Source organism: Rhopilema esculentum, chromosome 10 (assembly GCF_057945365.1).
Source record: "Rhopilema esculentum isolate cy_ngs chromosome 10, ASM5794536v1, whole genome shotgun sequence".
NCBI lineage: Eukaryota > Metazoa > Cnidaria > Scyphozoa > Rhizostomeae > Rhizostomatidae > Rhopilema > Rhopilema esculentum.
This window is the reverse complement of record NC_142824.1, coordinates 13384172-13407944: the sequence shown is the minus strand read 5'-3', so window position 1 is coordinate 13407944 and position 23773 is coordinate 13384172. Positions and strand designations below refer to the sequence as shown.

Here is a 23773-nt window from a genome sequence, read left to right as displayed (position 1 = left end):
AGGTTTAAATACAATGTAGCTATTCGGTTGATCTGGATGAAGCTATAATCAAGTTTTATATTCCTTTTATCTAGACAACAGCCATCCAAACTTGCAATGTAATGTGAGTTTGATTAAGTCCCCAGATTTATTAAGCCCCTTCATAACACGCTCCTGTCACAAAGAAATGCAGCAAACAAATGTAATGTGCGAGAAGGAAGAGCTGCAGGATAGGCTGTCCACCAGATTCTATGAATCTTGCAATGAGTATACTATAAATACGCGGATGAAAATCAGGAACAAAGCAAAACGGCGACGAGAATCCAATGTTATAAGATAAATGTTCCAAAATAAATTAAATTAAAGGAATACTAATATTTCGCCCCGGCATACAGGGCTTTATCAGAGTAAAACAAATGTAAATTTACTTTAAAGTTTGAATAAATAACAAATTTAAGAAAAAACTACAAACTTTGTTAGATCAAATGTTGAAATAAATTTTAAAAGATATCTTTATTTTCTACTGAAACATATTAAAGAACTAGTTCAAATAATTTTTTAAAACAAGCAGAGATATTCTAAATTTGTGTTTTCTAATGACTTTGAGCAGTTAAAGAGATATTTATATATCGAGTTGTTTGTGAACTTTGAATTATATTTATCTTTTATGCAACGTTTGTTTTTAAACATCATATTCTATACTTTGTCATTGGATATCATTCATTTCTAAAGGAAATATGTTTTCTGCAACCATCATAACTGATGTCGAAAGTTTTTAAAAACATGAGAACCTACATAGGAAAATGGTAAATCAGATGCATATATTTGAACTGTAAATGAAAGCTATAACCACAATGTGGGTAGACGACCAATAGGTATTTGAAATAAAAATTTGTTATATCTTTGTTTTGTTTTAAATCTGTTGAATCATAGTTACAAGAAAAGAAGCGGCCTAAAATTGTGTGCATGTAGAGAACTGGGTACTTTTCTTGATTTGTCAACAAAAAGATAAAACAATGCACCATTGTTCCTTTCCAGATTATCCTTTCTTAAGACTATGGTTGAACATTAAAAACCTTGCGAAGAGTGATTTAATTAGATGAATTATATACACTTCTATTTATTTCCATATATAATATCTTCTTAGGAGTAGGAAATCTTTCAGAGTAACAGATGCAACACCTTCAACTGCCCAACATCATCTAACAAATCTTCTTCTCTTTAAAAATTTAAATAAAGTTTAGTGGTGAAAGTGGCTAGCCGATAAAGATGAATATGTCTCCAATAAAACATTTTAAAAGGAATTGGTGCCTTTCTTGCATTTAAAAATATTTTGAATAAGCTAGGGCTCTGCTGTTGAATTTAACAAAATATATTTAAATGCAAAGTCCATGCGAAGAGATCATCTAAAAACTTTAAAAACTTAAAAAGCAGGGCACCCGTAGTATCAACGTTTTTAAATGTACAATACCTACCACGATTATCTATCAAATTTCTTTCCCCAATTATTATTACATCCGCCCCCCTCCCTCAGCAAATTGCTGGTAGTTTACACAATATTATCCGCGCTTTTTAGAAAACTAGCATTGTTGCTAGGGGAGGGGGATGGCTGAAATTGCTCTAAAAACTGACGCTAGTGTTTTAAGACTTTTGGCAATGTGAACAAAGCTTGAGAACATTTTAAATTAAAGGTATCAATACAACTGTGCAGCTGTTAGTTGACTTCGGGTTTATTGCATCATGGAAAATTTGTGACGTCACCTCAAGCTCAAGACTAAGCAACAAAATACCTTTGGGTCTACATGTCTTGGTAACAGCGAACCTCACCATCAAGACTTCCAGTGACCAGCTAAAAGGAAGGCGCAAAACGTGAGAATAAAGCATTTTCTTCGGCAATGATGCTTGCTAACAATAATGCGAAAGGAACTTCAGATTAATAGAACTTTGGGCCTAGGCGCGAAAAAAGCTGCCTTGCGAGGCACCAAATACTTGTGTTTCATAATAGATTTTTTACAAACCAAAAATTATAATCTATATATGTAAAATTTGAAATTTATAAAAACTGCCAACAGTACCTTAAGGACGAAAAAGTGATGGTTTCAAAATGTGATTTATCGGGCAACCAGTGGTTAATGGCCCTTGGAAGTCGCTCCACTTTTTAAGCTGTAATTTGTAATTGTTTCTACTTTGCTTCTAAAGGTGATTTTCAGGACTCTTGGAAGCTGTGCTTATTGAGCACTATCCTGGTTCACCCCTGATCTTTGGATCTATTTCCACGACCCTGACCACTGAGCCAACCTAACTTCTTGAATGAAGTCATTAAGAAAAATAAGAACCAGAACGCTAAGAGAGCCAAAGTCGAGACTTACCATTGGAATGTGCGGATGGAAATCGACACACGAGACGACGTCAGATTGGCCAGATAAACGATGCAGATACGAGCTGTTGCGAATATCAAAGACATAGGCCTAGGAAATTAATAAAAATAGATGCCTAAAAATGGCCCCTTTTTGCACTTGATGAAGAAATCAGTTGCAACAAAATGCATTTCCAATGCCACAGGAAGGGCTGTCTAATTGACAAGGAAGGGCCTATGACTTTCGAGTGTTTACTTAACTAAGAATTTGAAAATATGCAGAATATGCGACATTTATCGGAATATGCAGATGAAATCTTGCTCATCATCAAGAATAGCAGATGGGTTTGCTTCATTTCATTTCACTTTTTCTTACCAAAGGTAGCCCTATATGTTAGTGTCGAGCGCTTTTTTTAATTCGTGAGCTAATTCTAGTTTCTTGTGCATTTATGTATGCTTATGTTCATATTATTTAGCTACACGCAAAGAACGCGACAAAAAATATCGTCAATTTAAAAAGCTACATAGGTATTCTGAATAATCAGTTGTCATATTTCCCAGGGAGCACTTGAACTAGCGAATTACTTCTTGCCAATGGTCCAAGTACGCTCTGTCTCGAAAATGACATCTAAAAAAATGAAATCTTACTTACTCAGGGTCTATTTTCAACATGTTCTATACTCATAGATTCACATTTATATATTTAGTTTTTTTCAACCAATATTTAAAGCGCCTGCCTCTTCAAAAGTTGATGACCTCAGTTGTTATAAACTCCTGGCTTCCAACCATACACATCTAAACTCTAAGAATAAATTGCACTTACGCTTCGATCTTCCGAACCAGTTGCAATGAACCGCGAACAAGGGCTGTACGCGACTCCAACAGTCTGCGATCTGTTCACGTGACCATCAAACTTTCGAACACAACTAGAAATGAAGACATAGGAACTGAGCTAAGATAAGATTGGAAACTGATTTTCAAAGCTTGTTTCAAAACATTAAATTTTTGTTAATAACAGTTTCACGATGATCGTATTTCTCGCGAAACTTGGTGTTACAACTTAGAACAGTCCGACTCTACACACAAAAGCGTATCCTTGTTTAGTACTACAATTGCAGCAATGGTTTAGGTTTTAAAAAAATATTTTCCTACTTTTGTGAATTCCTATGTTAATGGTTTAGAAAAAGATTCCATCTCAAACTGCAATTGACTCCGATCCCATTCACCAACAAAATTAGTGAATCATTCTTTATTTACCGACAAATCTGAATTTTTGCCGACGAAGCACCCCTAGATGGCAGAAAACTCCTTGTTTTTACAATGGAATTTTTCTCCAAGGGGGTGTCACAACCCTACACCCCCACAGCGATGGCCTACTCGGATCATATACCTCCTTCGATCTCCTTCGAAGAGTCTGTACACAAGCCAAATCAACTTGTAATATCTTGCTGTCATAGGCTATACATCTTCAAAATCAATAAATAAAATCAATGAATAAATCAATGAATAAAACGCACCGATCAGCTCTCAAGTCCCAAAGCTTAATTCCATCGGTGGCAGCTGACGTCAAGAACAGATCGTACGCTTCTGAGGGATGAGTGACGTATGGAGAACCCTAGAAATAGATATAATGGGTTTAACAAGCAAGAACAAAACAAGACCAGGAGTAGCCAAGATAATTCTAATAGTGGCAAATCATAGCACGAGCTGTCGATTCAAATTGTATCGTCCATAAAACTTTGCATCACTTGCTTTACCACTAACCTATACTCTCTCTATACAGTATTCTCTCCAACTAACGGACACTCTAAAAGGCGGACACCTCTGATTAGCGGACAAATTTTTTCCCCGATCGTTTTCTGGTCAAAGGCTCATAAGAAATTTCCTTAAAACGGACACTTAATTAGCGGACACTCTAATTAACGGACAATATTTTTTGCACAAAATAGTCAATTAGGCATTTTTTTCTTTCCAATTAGCGGACAGTACAAAAATGTTAGGAGCCAGCGAACACAAAACTGGGACGAATGAATATTTGTTACAGCTTCGAGCTTCTTTACAGTTTACTAAATTTTCTTGTCCATGAAAGTGATAAATTACTGGAATCTCCAGACCATAGCCACCTTCACGATTCAACCTCTTTCCAGTAACTTCAGCTGTAATGCAAATGTTTGGCACTTTCAAGAATAGAACATACTTTGTCAAATTTGCTCCGACAATAACCTAAAATTTCCTCCGATGGGGGGACTAGACGGAGGGGCTGTAGATGCTTCTGACGGAGGGGCTGTAGATGCTTCTGACGGAGGGGCTGTAGCCCCCTTATCCCTCCCCTGGTGCCACCACTGATTACACCATTTAAAAATTAAAAATTGGGTCTATTTTTAAATTTAGGAATTACATTGCAAAAATTTCCAAAAGGCGGACACTTCCAATTAACGGAGACCTTGCTCTTGCCCCGACGGTGTCCGCTAATCCGCAAATCTTATCACTTGCACCGTAGTGTTTTTGGCACAACAGTAAAACTTTTGCAACATTAAGAAGCAAAATTTCAACCATATCAAAACAAATTGAGAAGTCCACAATAATTCTGCTAAAAACGGACGCCACTAAATAAACTGTAGCTTGCCTACAGGCAGCATAATGGTACAAAGTACCCAATTAGCTGGAGTAACCCTCTTCATTTCTTTAACATTTTCTCTTCCTTAAGATATCTTTTCAGGGTAAGATTTTGAAGGCCATTCTACTAAACACTACACTTAAAGGTTGTAAATTTCCAAGTTTGCTTATAAAGGTTTGCAATTGATCCATGTAGATTCAATGATTTTCTTACAAGTTATCAGTTCTACCAAAGATAATAGAATTAGCTTTGGTTCTACTTAGTTCTATTGTAGACCATTAACTTACACAGCAAACGCATGAGAATTTAAAGGAAAATTAAAACCATTTGGGGATATACAGGGCCGCCGAGAGCCACACCGAGCCAAGGGGCAGGCCAAATGCTTTGGCTTCTTCCTACCCAAAGAAATAAACCTTAAATGCGTTAAGTATGGATCTAAAGTCCTTTAATTTTCTTTATTTACATTTGATTTATAATTGTAAAGCATAATCAAATTTTCAAAATACAGATATGATTTTTGAAAACCGTGTTATTCAGAGCAATACTGCCAATAGGGACATTTAAATTACCAGCGAGCCCTTTTTGCTTACGGCCCCTTAGGCCATTGCCCCCTTTTCCCCGCCTCTTGGTGGGCCTGCGGATGTACATTGATTATGTTGGAAGGAAAGCCAGCACAGGTGAATAATAAAAAGAAAAAAAGCCAACCTGATTTTGGCAGATTGTATGAACATGTCTAGTGTGTGCATTTTTCATTCGTCTTGCAACTGTACCTGTGTTCATATCAAATACCGCTACACTTTTATCAGAACACGCAGCAAGGACAATGTCTGAGAAGCCATTAAGGAAAAGAAAATGCTGACAGGACCTTCAACTCTTCAAAATATATTCAGTTAAAAATGAAAGAAATAACCAACGATTGAAAACCGAACTATGCTAATAATATTTAGTAAACTTGATTTGATTGTAACAGGGTGTAAACAAATGATAGAGAAAAGAACGCTATTTCGTGGCTGGATAAACAGGCAACATTGCACCAGTAATCAAAGTCTGAGGATCTTTACCAATAATAAGGGGTGCTTCTGAGAAGAACAAGGAAGAAAGTGTGGGGGGAGGTGAAGGGGAGGTGAAGGTGAGGTGAAGGGGCGGTGAAGGGGCGGTGAAGGGGAGGTGAAAAGGGAGATGGTTTATCATCACCTCAGTTTTCCGTGAGTTGGTCAGTAAAATCTTCATTTGTTAAAAATATCGCTAATTTTTCTTTTCATGGCCTTTACCAAATAGTTTGAAGGATCAAGGTCTCTACTTCAAATAACAATTGATAATCACAGCAAAAAAAGGATTTCACAGTTCCAGAGTTCCAGATAGGCACCTGTACCAACGCGTTATGATGAGATAAAATGAGATTAATTATGATAAATTGGATAAACGAGTTTTGTTAAAAAAAATGCATAAGTTGAAGATAAAACAAGAAGGCAAGCAGCCGCATAAAAGGATACAAGAATAGAATCCGTTGATGCCAGAAAATGTAGTTATATGTTGAGCACCTTTGATTTCAAATTTCCGAACAAGTTTGTATCTATTCATTGTTTGATATCTGAAACAAAATGAGTATTAAAAGATGAATTGTCTATAAATACAATAGCATGAATAAAACTTTTCCAGGTTTGAAGGCAGTATAATTTCACAGAGAAAAGTGGCTGGTATAAATACACTTTTGAATAAAAGCAAGTTCAGATCTAGAACACCAACGAATTTAAGCTCTACCTACTTAATATCACGAACAACAAAATTTATGAAAGTCTCTGAAAATATTTTGGGTAGCACGCAAATATCGATCTGCATGACAGCCTTTTACCCAATCCAAAGTTTGAGGGAGGTATTCTACCTGGGGATATACCCATATATTAATATTGATAGGAGAAAAAGGGTTAGAGATGCCACATATCTTATATATACCTCAATAGTTAATAATTTTGTATGGAAATTAATTAGCAGGTGTGATATCCACAGTTAAGGAAGAAATAAAGTTCGTTTGATAAAGTAAAAAGTCTAGTCGCAAATACAACCATATGTTGCCTTATTTTCATTTAGATGATTAATACAAAACAATGGTACACCCTTCTAAAAGTCATTTCATAAAGAGAGATTTAGCTCCGTAATGAATTTAAAGACCTCTTCAGTCAACTACTATTTGGGTAACATAATAATATTTGAACAATTCACCTTTTGATTTCCTGTTTTGTTTCTTCGATGTTATACTTGTACATATAAAGGGTATTCAAGCAGGATAGAAGGATAAATTTGTCGACATAGTAAAACGATGCTTTTGTGATTTCTTTCGGAAATGGAGGATTTTCCTAGAATTAAGACAGAATAACTTTGTTCGATATTTTCAATTTTAAAATATCCATGCATTAAACCCATCCGAATTTAATAAACTATTGTAACAGACTAACAGTTATGCAAATGACAATGTTAACAAAACTGGATGATCCTCAGAATATTTTCACCCAAAATACAGGGAATTTGCATGCTTCTAGATAACATATAAATGAAATTACTTTTTAGTAGTCTGTCACAGAGTGTTCGATGTCGTATAGACAGAACTGTACACGCATAAGTGAACAGAAGAGAGAGTTCACTCCAAATGTGATTAATGCATTTATAATATCAATGCTATTAAGAATGTTATTACAGAGATTTTGGCACGAGATTTGGTTAGAAATCTTACCTTGTCCGATGTTGATCCTACTTTTTCAGACTGGAAATTATGTTTTATGTTTGAGAAGTTTAATAGCGGCGATTGGCTGTTTTGTGTCCAAATTTTGGCAGTTTTGTCATCAGATGATGTTACGACGAATGCCTTGTCATGACTGAACATGGCACTGTTCACAACGTTGTCATGGCCTGAAATATCAAAGTTGCAATAAAGATAGGAAATTATATTGTTCTTGTTATAATTAGATTATTATTCGAGTGGTATTCAATCCGAATAAAGAAAGTACACTCTTTTCCATAAGAACATATTCTTTACGTATACCGAGGCTCGATTTGCAAAGAAATTAGAACAGTGTAAGAGCATAAATAACTATACTAAATTTATTTTCTAACTATATTACCGTTATTCTGGATGAAGTACCACACGCAACGTAAATATTTAATTTGATTTTAGTGTAACAGCATGCATAGCCTATTCTGAAAAACTTGAAAAAACAACAAAATGGTTTGAAAATTTACTCCTATGTTAACAAAACAGAGGAAATATTGCTAAATAGTCAACTGCGTTACTAGAAATGCCATGCAAAACGGTTATTCAGTGGCCTTAGCAACAGTTTACAGTATGTAAATGTATGTAAAAGATCAATGTTGAAATAAGAAAAATATCAAAAAATATTAGGAAAACCCGAGCCGAAAAAATAAGACCGATTCTTGAATGTTCATGGAAATAAAAACCATTAAGAAGAAATTCACAAGTATTACGCCGAAAAGCTTTCCCAAGAGAACGCGCGGCACTTCCACGTAACAATAACTCTCCGAAGATGCACCGCGCGAAAGTGTCAAGAGAAGTCATAAGGTAATTCGGCTTTTTTCTTTTACTGGCATACAAATAATGGAATTTAGTATAAGATATGAATAAGATTATTGCAGAGAGGTTATATTCTGCGATTGTCAATTTCGAAAAAGTATGCTAAGAGCGCGAAGAACGAAAGCGTTGGCATCGAAGTAAATTTAATACTGAATAAGATTATAAAATATTAATTTAACTTGATTAAATGATAAAACTAGACCAAAGGTGAGCATTGCTACCATTTAGCTTGAATTATCATCAAAGTCACAATGAAAAAGGAATACACCAATAATTTATTTTGTAGTACATAAAATATAATTCGTGTATTATATCTGAGGTGCAATCAAACATGAGACATGTCCGCTGTTATTCCGAGTTTCATGCTTGCGTCTTCACTAAAACATTTCCATTGCACTGTCATATCAGAATGGACATAGGATGTAAAGATAATACCAGGGGCGTCTTGGCTGGGGGGCAGGGGGCACGATTATAGTAATATAGTTCGAATCAGATGTTGGCTTTTGCTGACTGGCTTATTGAGCCAGTAATTGAAGAAAAGTGAAACTAGAACTGGTGCTGCAAAAGATAAATTTTTTCCATGTCAATCATAATTTTAGATAAATGCGCATGCGCTTGATTTTACTGTAAACCCTGTCGTCGGCAAATCTGCACGCTGTGCCCCCCCCCCCAAGAGTCACTACCAACGAGACCCCTGGAAAATTCCCGTGCTCTTTATTGGTAGGTGACAATTCTTCAGACTCACATGTAATTCACATAAGATTGCCGTGACAAGAAAAAAACCTCGACTCACCAACGAGAGTTGAAACTTTGTCATTGTATGGCATTTTGAACAAAAATGAATTCTTATTTCCAAGGGCACATGCTATCTGCCTTCCATCAACTGAGAAGAAAAAATTTACTTTAGTTATCAAAAATAATGAAAAAATGTCATCGTTTTCCAGATGCAATAAAAAAGTAAAGATGTTTAGAGTTGGAACAATCTTTATTTCTGTCGCAATTTTCAGTTCAATGCAAATTTATGTTTATTCAATCTAAATATTGATAATAAATAAATTGGGGTTAAATTGGGATCAAACAAATAATCGTCTTAGATGGGAGATAAGTTAGCTCTCTCTCTAAGTTTGTTTCAAATACGCTCTGAAAAGTCACGTTAAACGGCTCTCCTTTAAACCTTACATTATTACAATATAAAAACTCATTTTCATTTTACTTAAGAAAAGTAATAGCATTAAAAGTATTTTCGGAACTAATTTCGTTTTTTAGGGTAAAATCTTTTTAACCAGACAGGTTTGAAAAAAATGTTATTCCGAAACATATCAAGCTGCAAAAAACTGTCTTTTTTGAAATGAAATGAATATATACTCCACATTTACTTTGTCTGGTCATTGCTTCGCATAAGGGATTGGCAGCCCACATACAAGTGGGGTGAAAGTGGGGTGAGAGTGGGGCGAGAGTGGGGCGAGAGTAGGGCAATAGTGGGGTGAGAGTGGGATGAGAGTGGGGTGAGGGTGGGGTGAGAGTGGGGCGAGAGTGAGGTGAGAGTGGGGTGAGAGTGGGGCGAGAGTTGGGTGAGAGTGGGGCGAGAGTGAGTTGAGAGTGGGGCAAGAGTGGGGTGAGAGTGGAGCGAGAGTGAGGTGAGAGTGGGGCACGAGTGGGGTGAGAGTGGGGTGAGAGTGGGGTGAGAGTGGGGCGAGAGTTGGGCGAGAGTGGGGTGAGAGTGGGGCGAGAGTTGGGTGAGAGTGGGGTGAGAGTGGGGTGAGAGAGGAGCGAGAGTGGTATGAAGTTGGCTGACTTTTAGATAAAAACAGAAAAACTTACCAGAGAATTGCAGAGAATTGATCTTTGTAGCGCTAGTGGGGAGTTTAAATTTCTGCTTAAGTTGAATAGGGGGGTCGCTCTTTGTTGGATATTGGTATGATGCCCTAGTGAAAAAGGAAATAGACACATAAAAACAGGGGCGAAACTTGGTCAGATATTGGGGGCGGGGGCAAGACTTTTGTTTTAATAAGATGACATCACATTTTCCATTGTTTTAGAACAAAAGACCATTGTCCTATAAAATATAAGGGGGGGAGGCGACCGTCACTGATAATAAAATGGAAGACGAGATTTTAGCAAGCAAATTCGTAAAAACTATAGATTCTCTTCAATACCAAGAAAAAAGAATGCAAAATTAAGTAAAATATGATATTCAAGAAAAATATTAGGGCCATAATCCAAAGTTGTTACAAGAGAAAAGGGAATTACAGTTTCTTTGTTAAAAATATGCAAAGTGACAGGGCAAACTGAAAATATACAAAATGTTTATAAATAAACTAAATGCGAATACCACGCCTTTGTTTGCTGAGCCACATCCATTGTTCACATCGCAAAGACTTTGAAACATTCATTCAAGGTGAAATAATTTCAAGGGTATTAATTGGAGCGAATATTATCGATAAGAGCAAGCTTTGATATACGCCCTGGTGTAGATAGAAGAGCACTTATGTTCGAACACTGATGCATTGCTTACTTCGTAGGAAACATAGATGAGATTTTCATAACATCCGCCGCCTTCTTTGCAAACAAGTCCTTTGTTTTCGAGCCATTTGTTTTAGGCTTGAACATCGCCGACCTGAAAAGGAGAGTAAAACTGAAAGTAGAAAGAAAATGAAAGGAGATCAAAAATGAAAATAAAAATGAAAGGGTTGCTAGAAGGGGCCAAAGACCAGAATTACACTATGCAGAGTGTTGACAAAGCTTTTTAATATTCAGAAGATTCTCGTAAATATAAGCATTATTAGACTGGGATGCCAGAATATTTCATGAAATATCACTTTTGTGTATAGCGTTAGTCATTATCAAGATCAACATTCTGCTCAGGAACCTTCCTTCCTTCCTTTTTTCCTTCATTCATCCCTTCACTCCTTTCTTCCATCCATCCCAAATTAAAGAGAAAGTAAGACCCAAAGTTTTCATACCTCGGTTTTTCAGTATAGCCTGATGACTTCACTTTTTTCTGGAAAGTCAAAGGTTGATTCATCTTGTCTTTATCGTTTGCAGTGTTTTTTCCTTTGAATAATAATATTTGAAAACATTAGCAAACAAAGAATAAAGATGAAACTTGCTAAAGACATAAAACAGCAAGACAAGGTTGGCATTAGATTTTGCTAGGTATATTGTGAAGATAAGGGATAGTGTCCTTTCCTAAGATCGGTGAAAAGATTCTCCATAGCACCACTGGAAATTCTTTTCGTGTAGTTTATACTATATTCAATATTTTCATATTGCAATATTTGCAATATTATGGTCCAATATATTCTATAGTCCAATATTTGCATATCGCAATATTTGCAATATTATGGTCCAATATATTCTATAGTCCAATATTTGCATATTGCAATATTTGCAATATTATGGTCCAATATATACTATAGTCCAATATTTGCATATCGCAATATTTGCAATATTATGGTCCAATATATGCTATAGTCCAATATTTGCATATTGCATTGATTATAAATATATAATTGTTGCTGAATATCAATGAATATATTTATACAAGTATACTGAATATACTTTAAACAAGTAGCTTTAGAATTATTTTATTTGAATAATAAAGAATACGAACATTTGTAATTTATGAATTTGTTCGTATCCCACAAAATTTAAACAATTACTGGTAATTACTTAAAAATAATGTACGCTTAGATAAAGCATGAACTGTAACATTGGCGTATTTGGAAAAGGCTTCTTCAAATACAAACGAAAACAAAACCAAACCCATTTACTTATCAGCGAGCTAATTTCATAGGAAAATAGGCATATTTAAAAAAGCAAAATCGTTAGTCGTTCATGCGTTTAGTCAAAAACTCAAATTTTATGAGCCTACCTTTTGTCACAGGCTTTTTAGATTCAAACACAGAGAGCAGTGGGGAGCCCTTTGCAACTGGAGCGCTGAAAAAAATTAGATTGGTTTTCATTGGAAGCTACTGTTTCGATTTGTCATGCATACATATAGGACTTTATGTCGTAAGGACAGAGCTAGTCTATAGAACAAAATGGCTCTAGGTTGCAACTTTGAGTGTCACGATTCTCAGACAACTGCTGTACATATATGCTTAACACTAATATATAATCAAATGAGTCTATAATAAATTATTCTTTAAAGATGCCGAGTTGAAATATTCTGATTCCTTTGTAATTGCAATCTTGGCAAAAAACAGCTGAGACTTTTAAACAAGAAATGAAATCAAAGTCTTATCTTTATGTTATCCATACTGGTAGCTTAAAATCTCCGAAGTGAAATGGAGATACGCTCAGGCACAACTATTGTAAATGCAAAATTGATTTTTAGGGAGCAAGGGGGTAATTAATGCATATGTACAATCATTTATTTGTATAACATAAAATATTCTTATATGTTGGCACATTTGCATTAATTGTTTGTTGTTTTTATATTATATTTGTTGTTTGCTTTTAACTTGTATTTATGGTTTTGTTGGCGATAGGCCAATTCGGCCTAGAAGCCTTTAGTATAAAAAAGTAATACATAAGAACGGAGGAATAAATATTCAAATGACATGAACATTGACAATAAAAAATGTTTTATAATACTGAAAGAGTCTTTGACTCTGGTCATAAACCTTTATCCTTGTATTAGGTACTAGTTTTTGAATTTTTTACACACTTAATTTTAAGACTAGTTTTCAAAAAGCTATGATACATTGAAATTATCATGAAATAATATGCAATTCAGGACAACCATTTAATTATTGTCAATGATTTACCTTGATAATACAGTGAGTTCAGGCGGTGGGCTGCTTTTTGTTTCCTTATTACTTTCTTGGCTGTCAGACCAAGCTTCACTAGTTTCGCTAGTTTCCGATGTGTCCTGGGTAAAGAGAGCAAACAATGCTATTTGGAAGTACTTTATAGGTGGGAGGAGAGGGGGGGAGGATTGGTTGTCAATTAATTCTTTACAAAGAGCTGACATTGAATTTAAGAACCAGAGCGTACAATCACTGCCAAAAGTCTTGGAACACTAACGTAGGTTTTCAAAGGCAAATTCAGCCATCCCCCTCTCCCCCTAGGAACAATGTTGATTTACTATAGAAAAAAGAAAGGGGTTATGGAGTACGCTTTTCCTGAGGATTGTTTGATATTTTTTTATACTTTCAACATTGTTTTGGGGGGAAAGAGGGATGGAAGTGGTAGTATTCAAGAAAACAAATGAAAAATAGAAAAGCACAGCGCAAAGTGTTAGGTGTTCCAAGTAATTTTGGCAGTGATTGTAGGTGCGGATGAGGGAGAAACTATATAGTGTGTAACAAATAATGTGACTGTATTAAGTGTTAATCAAGATTTATATAAAAAATGCATCGGACGGCATAAAAAAGTACAAATACAACTTTGACAGTTGAGATGAAAAACAGACCCAACAGGATGGCTGTGAAAAATAATAAAGAAACAAAAAATACGTAAAAAAGGAAAAATAGAGTAAATGAAAGATAATTACAGATTGCATATGAAGTGTCCGCTCAGGTTGGATCGTCAAAACATGGACATTGCTTTCAAACATGCTGCCAGCAAGACAATGTATCTAAAAATGCAAGCATAAAATTGATATAAATTGTCATTATGTTTGAATAAGAAGGACCTAGTGAACAGGGGATTAATTACGTGAATTGCGCGGGGTGGGGGGGGGGGCAGGAGGGATAAAGACAGAAGAAGGTAATGTGCTTTTGAAGATAGCATAGAAAACAGAACATGACACCCGTCAGAGAAGAAACATCGAATAATGACTTAAGGTAAGCAGCCGCTAATGGCAGAAAAACAAAGAACAAATCAAAAGCACCATACTTCATCTCGCATTACTTCGTTTTGCAACTGAATAGGAATTTTTGGTCATCATATAATTTAGTTAGCTTTGTTTACGCTTTTCGTGTTATAACCAAATAGATGGAAAATAGAAACCAATAGGACTACCGCTTCCCGCCCTAGCACTGCAAAGGAAAGTCATGCCATGCAAGATCAAATTATAGGCAAGCAGAAATCGTTGGAATTACAAAAAAGATCGAATTAGCAAAAAATTGGACTAAACAGAGATGACAATGGATAATAACAAATCTCATTCATATCTAGCAAAAAATAGTCATTTGTTGGAATTTGATTGCATTTTATCTATTCTTAAAAAATAACCAATAAATTCAAAGAACTAACCGAACAAGTATCCTTTGAAATAGCGAAGGCGAAGCAGCCCGCACTTGAAACACTGTACTCTACAGGGTCGAGTGCATTCTGGCATATCATAGGCTCTGTTTGAGGAAGGGGAATAATGAAGCATTTCAATCAAAAGGGGAAATAACAGCAACAAAAAGTATTTCATATTTTACCAGAAATGCTGTTAAATTAGGGCTATATAAGAAAACATAAGAAGAGCCATGAAGGCAAATGAAAACGAATCGAAGAGTTCAATAGTCGAATGTAAAGAAAGAAGGATCGAATTCATTGGAGAATCCAAAGATTTCATCGAAACTTCGTTTAGGGAGTTAGTTTGGGTCTCTAGGGAGGGTGGGCATAATTTATCGTGTGCCCATAAGCTGCTCTACTAATCGTGAAACTCATACATCGCCATATATGGGTGCTTAGTAATTTCGCGTTCTGGTATCAGATTGGTCAAAATACGGATGTCGATCAACTGACAACCAATCAAAAACATCTATGCCTGTAAACAACTGCCAAAATACGAATTGATTAGAACGCTTAAGGGTGTACCATTATATTGTTTTGAAAAGCTACCCTGCCTGATGATTTGATGATTCGGATACAATGATTAGGTGATGAGGTGATGCAAGCTTGTTGTACAAGAAGACAAGCAAATACATAGAAACATACCCATTAAATTTAAGTGGAAAACGATATCCATTGTATTGGCGTCAAACAGTACCAGTCTCGAGGTGCAACCAGCTATTAGGAATGGTGGGTCTTTAAGGACTTCCCTAGAGAAATAAAAATTTATTAGACTAAAATCTAGACAAAACACTAGAATCATTCAAGGAAAAAATTAACTATTGTAGATCATATGTACAACCACAATGCTTGACAAAATAATTTGGAACACCTAGAAATTTTCGTTTTGTGTTTGTATTTTTCTTTTCTTTTGTCAAATGCTACTACTTTCACCTCTTTCGCCTCTGAACAATGTTGATAGTTAAACTCTACAGAGTATAAAAGTCGGATAATGACCGAAAGTAAACTGAAAATTGATATCCAGTTGTGGATCGAAAGTAACGTGAGAGGAAGAAAAACGTGTTTGGTTGGTTCTTTTTTTACCATTCGGCAGCCGCTAACATTAGTTTGGAGAGTGATAAAACGCTGCTTAGCCCTAACAATATATCTAAATATGATGTACAAAATAACTTGTGTACAGTGTTAAAAAAGCATATCTGTAGAATTCAACCCTTTGATATTGATAAAGTAAAACATTGATGGAAGAGAAAAGAATTTCTTAGCAGCAATGCTCACTGAAAGAGAAAGCAAAACATTGAGACCTACACCCAAGTTCAATACCCACAGCACTGCGTAACCGAAGTTCAATCCCACAATACTTTGTACAATTACAACACGGTCTATGTAAAGCATCCGGTAACAGAAGGTCATTCCAGCTTATTATAATTATTCCTACCTAACAACCCCATCATAATTTGAAGAGGGATCGTCATTATCAGCATCAGTTCCATTAGGGCAAATATTTTCTTTCCAGTAGGCCAGACTCAAAACAGCAAGGCTGTGCTCAGTTTCCTCTTCTTCAGCTTCACTGTCGTTATCATCATCATCATGATATTTGTTGCCATGGGCGACTGGTTTCTTTTTGGAGCTACCAGAACTGCTATCACTCTGATCTGCGGAAAGTAAAAATCGAGGTACTTCAAAAGCTATAATTGAGCGGAAAAATTAATCTGGGACAAACAACTACAAGTTTTAGTTCAAAGTGGCCTATGATAGTTACGGTGTATCTGGTTGAGTGTAGTTAATAAATATGAATAGATAAGATACCAGATAACCTTCAAGTCTCAATACACTCTTTTTTATAAGAACCAGTAAATTTAAGTTCAGGGTGACTGTTCTTAATATTTTCGAAAATCTGAGGCTGGATTGTTCTTAATTTGTTCTTAAATTAAGAGGGTGTAAGCAGTGCTATTGCTAGCTTTTTCGCTCTAATGAGGTGTTCAGGCCTCATTTGCCAACAAAGTGAGTGAGACAGCCTTAATTCGCTGACAATTTGAATATTCACCGAAAAAGCACCCAGGCATCGCTAAAAATCCTCGATTTGAGAAAAAACGTTGTTCACAATTGCATTTTGCAGAAGCTCAGCTTCAGCTTGTTCTTAATTTTTTCTTAACTTTTGACCAGTTTTGAGGCTCGTGTTCTTATAAAATTGTTCTTATAAAAAAAGAGTGTATCTAAAAATGTGCGAAAGGGACAATTTTCCTTACCTACCGGATACCACCCCGTTACGTCTGGGTACAATCTCCTTACGAAACTTCATAATCTAATTCATTAATTGTACCGTGTGTTGACATTGGCATAACTTTGATGTAGAGATTATTGCTCTGCACATTCAATGATCCAATGTTTTCAGCGCAAGTTTTTGACTGGCTACCATCAGTTATGAACTATTAACTATATCTAAACGTAACGGATACCAGCCTTTTAGGTATTGAGTTTCAGTCCCCGTTCATGACCGACGTTATTTGAGCAAAGAGTCCACGCTGACTACTGAGGTTATCTGATGATACCCAAGTTTTTGAAGTAGGGAATGGGCTGGGAAGAGACAATAATAATTTTACTGATGACTTAACCTGCGAGACAATACTTGAAATTCTTACCAGAGTTTGAAGAACAAGAGCTGTTTTGCCTTGCAAATTCATGCTTTGCAACTGCACTTGATATATCAACTTCATGGAAGCAGCGATGGCTTACCAAATCGAAGACACGAACCTAAAAGAACAATTGAATTTTAAACAAAACAGCGTTTGCAAGACTAGTTTTGCTTTATTGATCTACCTTTATTCGTCATATCGCTAGCTCAGAGGCTGTTAGAAACTGATCCAAACAATCAGAATTAAGACTGTGTCAAAGCTTGTAGTTTATCAATATTTGTAGGCCTATTTTTTAGAATCTGCGAGAACAAAAATTCCTTTATCCACCTTTCCATCTCCACTGCCAATAGCCAAATGTTTATACTCTGGATGCATTGCAACTGACCAAAAAGGCGAGGCTGAAATAAAAATAAATATCTTATAATTTTTTAACAAAATAACAAATAGGCCGGGTTTTCATTAAATCTACTTGATGGCGTCTCAAGAAGTTAAAAATTTTGATGAGAAGTGAGATGGAAAAAATGTTCATGTTGACAAGACCATGCTAAATAACATAAACACGATAATGATTATTATAAAAACGACGAAACCAAACAGTGATAAATCCATAACTTTAAGGCGAATTAAATTACGAGATAGGAAAATTTTCCAGCACAAGAGTAAATCTAGTTAGCTTTGACAATAAGGAAAATGCCAGATAAGTAGACAAATACAAATGTCGATCTTTGCATTAAAAAAACAAGATGTCTGCAAAATAAAATTTTATAGTAAATAAGAAGACAGGCTATTAACTCACCAGGATTTACGTTAACCTTTTCATTAAATAAATGTTTTATAAATAAAAAGACGAATACATGTTTATTGTAAATCATACTCAGTAGGTTAGGAATCGTTTCAAAGAAAAAGGATACCACAATACTGACCACAGATAATTGGGGACTGATAGAGAAGTGCTGCCTTTTTTGCGTTCCATATCTAGCATTTGTGAGATGGAAAAAGGATTGTTAAACAATTTCTAACGGCAAAAAATCTAAAAACGGCTATAAAAAAAGTCGTTTTTAGACATGCTTGAACTTTTCGTCTGACACTCTTAGCTGGTTTTGCTGGCTTTGATCAAACTTATCAGTATTATAAAACTAGTTATCATATCACAACCAGTGGTGGACAGAAGGGAAGGGGGGGGGGGCAACGAGGCGGACGGCCACCTTATAATAATTGTAAGGAAAAAAGAACAACATCACTCAACAGAGCAACAACAGAACAACAACAGAACAACAACAGAACAACAACAGAACAACAACCAAATACGATTTTCAATAAGCACAATGGTAGAATGGGCTTAATAAAATTGTAGTGGAGTTTCTTACTACTTCGGCACAGCTTCCAAAAATTATTTATGAAGGATGTGTTTAAATCGTCTAATAAATAGCGTTGATGAAACAGTCTCAATGGACGTTTCCCATGTTTTCTGATCGTATAGAGGGCGTGGGTACGGAGCTTGACCCAAGACTTCTATGATGTTCTCTTCGCCCCCCCCCCCCAAAAAAAGTCAAGCGTCTGCCACTGATCATAAAAAATTGAAGGTGAAATTGCTCAAAAGTATTTTCTAAATTTTTTAAATTAACCTGTGATGTCGGAGATAATTGCAGGTGACATTTGAATGTTAATAGAACATTTTGCATATCAGTCTTTCATATCTTGCGATATAAATAACAGCCTTTTAAATGTTGTGATAAAAGTCTGTGTAGCAGCTTCGCTTACTGTTACAGGTGAATTTATCAGAAACTTCTCAAAATTAGTAGATATACTATCTTGTGAAAATCATGTCTTAAAAGACATTAAAATAAAAATTATGCCATAAATTCTACAGCGGCCTAGGTATATGAAACTAATCTTAATGGAAATTACTGTCAAACTATACCAGCTTGTTGCCTGATGCCACATGGCAGAGCTGTATTTTGGTGTTTAGAACAGAATGGTATTCATGCTTTCTGTTATCATCAAAGCAACTTTCCGCTGATCACAGTTGCATGATTATCACATGAAGTGTGAAACTTAGAGTAGCAACAAAGAACCATCCTGCTCAATACATCAAATCATTAAACTTAGACATTGTGTCATTGATTGATGATTATTTACTTAATGATAGGTAATAACACTAAAGAATGCTTATATAACTGAGGCCTAATTACAGCTACTTGAATTTGCATCAGTTTAAAAACCGAAAATGGAAACAAGAAAAATGAGAAATTGTTGACAATGGAGAAAAGACATAATCAGATTACATGACAAGCTACAAAAGAGAATACATTTAAACTCACATTGAAGGTTCTGTCTTCTGATATAGTGACAAAGGTATTCAGGTCATGAGGACAAAATATTGAGCCAGTTACATTCCCTGTGTGATTAGCTAATTTTGCGACGAGTTCAAGTGTCTAGCAAAAAAGAAAAAAGATGTAAGGTTATGTTTGTTTATGCATAAAGCATAACTAAAAAACTAAATTGTTTTTTATAATGCTTATTAATAAAGAGGTGCTTTGTAGAGGGTGTTTGGCAGCTTTCATTATCCCCTGTTTTCCATTGCCTTGTATTTAGATTTGAGGCATAGACCATGTGTTGGATTATTGGGGAAAATTATATGAAAGTGGCAGACAATATCAAGAGCTTAATTTCTAAAGCAAGAGCAGATCAAGCCATGTTTTGGAAGCAAAACCTAAAAAGGTCATTGAATGAAAAAACCAAAAGTGAAGGTATCAAAAAGCCCTTTTGCAGCATAATTTCAACCTCTTTGAATTTTTTTGCTTCTTTAATGGAACAAATCCAGTATGATATTCTCTAATAACTTTTCTGCATTTAAAGTTTTGCTGAACCCCCAATAAAAAATTTGCAGGTGCTTTGAGCTCTGTGTCTTAAAATGCTCCAAATGAAAGAAATGAAAGAAAACCTGAACATTTATAATCCAGACTTCTTTTTCAATGCAAGCAGAAATGCATGAGTCATCATAATTAAAACAGAGATGATTGCAATGCCCTAGCTCCTTGGCAACTTTAACTCCTTCAGTGAATTGTCCTAAAAACAAATGAACATCTAAATTAACAAAATCTTTCAACAGCATGGTTTCAACAACACGGCATAGTTATGTGACACTCCAATGTTACTTCTTGAATTATCATGTTTCTATTACTACACATTCATCAAGTTTAAATACAAGCAATAATCTAAATGAATCACAAAAAGATCAATCTGGCAAATCATTTTTAAAACTCAAAACATTTCCAGTATATACATAAGCCTATGCAAGTTCTTAAGACTATCCAGAGTTCTAGGTTCTATCTAAAAAGTATATTTAGGTTGTTAAAATTAGTTTAATTTTATTTTGAACAAAGGCAATAGTAAAATTTCCTTTAAAGATTATGGATTAAAAAAAATAATTTAAAGAAAAATGCATAAAAGACCTCTATATGTTGCAAATCATGTAACTAATGCTTGAAAAACGGAAAACATATTGTAAAAGTTGGAGCTGTTATCTCATCAGCCTAAATCTAAAATTGATATTCAACCTGTTTTGTAGTCTATGAACACCTTTTCTGTTTGCCATAGGTAAATTGCATCATCCGAAGCAGTGCAAAGGTAAGTTGGGTTTTTCAAATGTCCAAAACAAAGTGCACTGACTTGTGTCATATGACTTCTCAAGTGCACTGGCTGCAATAAGTAAAGGAAGAGTGGTAAATAATGTAAATCTAGTAAACAAAAAACATGTTAACAAAAACATAAACAACAACTACTAACTAACAAACATGTTAACTAACTTGTTTTTGCAGACAGATCGATAGTCTACTAGCAAATAATACAAAATTAATCTACCTATATTTCCTCTTTCCTTTTAATGACTTCATATTTAGGCACGCATTGGATTTCACAAGCATGCAATAGTTTTTTACATTGTCTATTACTATATAATAATTTACAATGATACACATTAGAAACACAAGGTAGAAACACATTAGAAAAATTAAAGTAGCATACAGAAAAAGCAATATCTGGCTAAGGAAAGAATGGAATTGAGATTTATCTTGCAAAGCTCAATGCTCATTTTATATCAGAGATGGAATAATTTGAGGCCAGAAAGGGATTTAGAGTCCACATGCACTATGATTCCTCAATGTTAGGTGAAATTTCTTATCCTCAGCACAACATACCAACAAAATTTTTTAAGAATTTTAACTTCATAACTTAAGAGACAAAGAATTCAGCCAACTCTTTAAAATATTAGGACTGCAATACATTTTTTTTACTTTGCTCAGGTTTTGCATTCAGCAAATTAAGATGCTACATCAAAATATATCCAAAGAAAGTCAAGGCTTCTTTGTAAAATTGCATTTTGCAAAACTTAGTGTTTTCTTCTGAATGTTTTGCACCCAAATGAAAACAAACATTTTGAAATATTGTTTTTAAATGATCTAACTCCAAATTGTTTTTTTTCTGTTTGAATTTCCCATGCATAGAAAATAACATTTTCATTCAAAAAGGTATTTTTGTAGATGTGGCCTTAAAAGGAACCAGATGTTAAATCTAGTCATCAAAATATTAGCAGTATAAACACCTATATAAATCTTATCAATCATAGTAATTCTGTTATTTGACTAGTTTGTTTTATCACATAAACTAAACCAAGGACCAAGATAATGAGGGGGCCAGGGTGCTAGGGGGCTTTGGCCCCCCTAAAAAAATCAAGTTGCATAAGTTAAATATTTTATTCTGTAAAATATGGCTGTTGTTACACTGATTTATCAGGGCTGCCCCCCCCCCAAACAAAAAGCTGTATCTCGGTCTTTGAACTAACCTACCTTGAAATAAAACAAACTACTGGACATGGACATGAAGCCACATGTGGACATATGTTGTCACAATTACAAAAGCTCTGTTGTTTTTTAAAAGAGGTTCCTAGCCTTTAGACAAAAGTAATTTGAGCACCCAGCATGAGTAGAAACCAGCCAGAGCCACCATGCTTTGCTTTGTGTTATAGCATAATAATATTTATTCATTTGATTAATGCAGTATTCTTTCTCTGTTCAAACAAAAGACAACAATTTGAAATGAAAACTAGTGGTGTTATAAGTGGACTATAAATAATATATTAAATTTTGAATAAGAAAATTTATATTTGGTTCTATGAATAATTACAAATTCAAAGTGAAATTTAGTACCAGTAATGACCCACTTGTTAAGGTGCAGGTGAATTTTTAATCATTTTAGGGAAAACTGTTATTATGTTTTGCAAAACTCAGCACAATTTCAGTTCATTCTAAAAACATCTAAAACAGTGTTTTTTGGATAAATATTTAAATCATAGATCGTAAATATTATAAAATCTATTGACAACAAAAATCAAATTTGACTTCTTCAAGTTCAAGTTCTTCGTTTAAACAAAGGCCTTCCCTACTTCTTGAAATCCTGACAAAAAAGTAAAACTTTACGCTACTCAAATAAACGAATCAAGGCAGACAAGTAAGGCTATAAAGCAAAATATAAAGTAATGCATATAAAATCATAAATGAGCTTAGACCAGTCTGCCGAGTAGCCAGATGCAAGCACGAGGTCAGTTCAGTGCATCTGTCTTTCCCATACATTGAAGAAGATTTTAAAGAAGGCACATAATTGATCATCTTCGAATGAAATATTTTGATGTTGAACAAAAATTAAACATGTCTTGCTTGTAATGCAAAATTCAAAAATACGTTTAAAAATTATTATTTCTACTTTTCGCGCAGGATTTGGGGTCCTGCAAAAACCGAGTACTAACCCTTTTGTCACATTCTTTTACCTTCCAGATACCAATTTCATCACTTGTGGCTGGTAAGGCAACAAATTCGTTGTTGCATGATATCTGTAAATATGCAGTCGAAACTTGAGGCGATATTTTTATAACTCCGTTGTGTTCGACGGTAGCCATCTCGAGAACTTCCTCTTGTTTTGAAGATACCCGCGTCGTTGCTTAAGATACCATTAATAACCATCGTACAGCTCGACCAATGACAAGAAAGCATACTTCACATCTCTTTATAACTGATTTCAAATGGTGATTTTCAACACCACCAAATTCTGAGGTGTATGGAGAAAAATTCATATGTACGTTCCGAAAGGAGGGGAACTTCAAAAATAGAAACAAGTCAATGACAAGGGCATCCTTTGCAATGCAAGGCAATGGCAAGCAAATATGAGGGGGGGGGGGGGGAGGGGGGCAACAGACTGGAATCCGCTTCTAGGGAACAAAAAACTATGCTCAAAGATTATTTTCGACAAAAAGAAGGGTGCAACTGCCCCTTGTTGAAGTGCATGCTACGCATTTTCTTGTGAGCTTTTCTTGTCAA

The 23773-nt window shown here is 35.1% G+C and overlaps 1 protein-coding gene across 1 annotated transcript; it reads right to left on the bottom strand.

Moving 5' to 3' along the window:
- Positions 1-10: 10 nt before the first annotated feature.
- On the bottom strand, positions 11-23511 carry LOC135685075 (WD repeat-containing protein 27). Its single transcript, XM_065200831.2, has 25 exons — positions 23206-23511; positions 20963-21104; positions 20347-20471; positions 19724-19837; positions 18326-18377; positions 17730-17800; positions 17409-17520; positions 16205-16421; positions 15415-15518; positions 14740-14834; positions 14036-14119; positions 13308-13411; positions 12410-12474; positions 11499-11589; positions 11051-11152; positions 10357-10460; positions 9329-9418; positions 7681-7856; positions 7173-7306; positions 6446-6543; positions 5658-5779; positions 3853-3950; positions 3159-3261; positions 2349-2447; positions 11-1828 (listed from the first exon to the last, which is right to left on the bottom strand). Exons 1-25 carry the CDS (start codon positions 23353-23355, stop codon positions 1778-1780), a joined length of 2703 nt encoding a protein of 900 aa, XP_065056903.2. The 5' UTR covers positions 23356-23511; the 3' UTR covers positions 11-1777.
- Positions 23512-23773: the final 262 nt, after the last annotated feature.

Excerpts from the sequence above, each read along its gene's own strand:
- LOC135685075 (XM_065200831.2), bottom strand. The coding sequence starts at position 23,355 with ATGGCTACCGTCGAACACAACGGAGTTATAAAAATATCGCCTCAAGTT. Across the intron at positions 21,105-23,205 it reads TAAAAGAATGTGACAAAAGG|CCAGTGCACTTGAGAAGTCA; the intron begins GTTAGTACTCGG and ends TACTTATTGCAG. Across the intron at positions 7,857-9,328 it reads CAAAGTTTCAACTCTCGTTG|GCCATGACAACGTTGTGAAC; the intron begins GTGAGTCGAGGT and ends TTGATATTTCAG.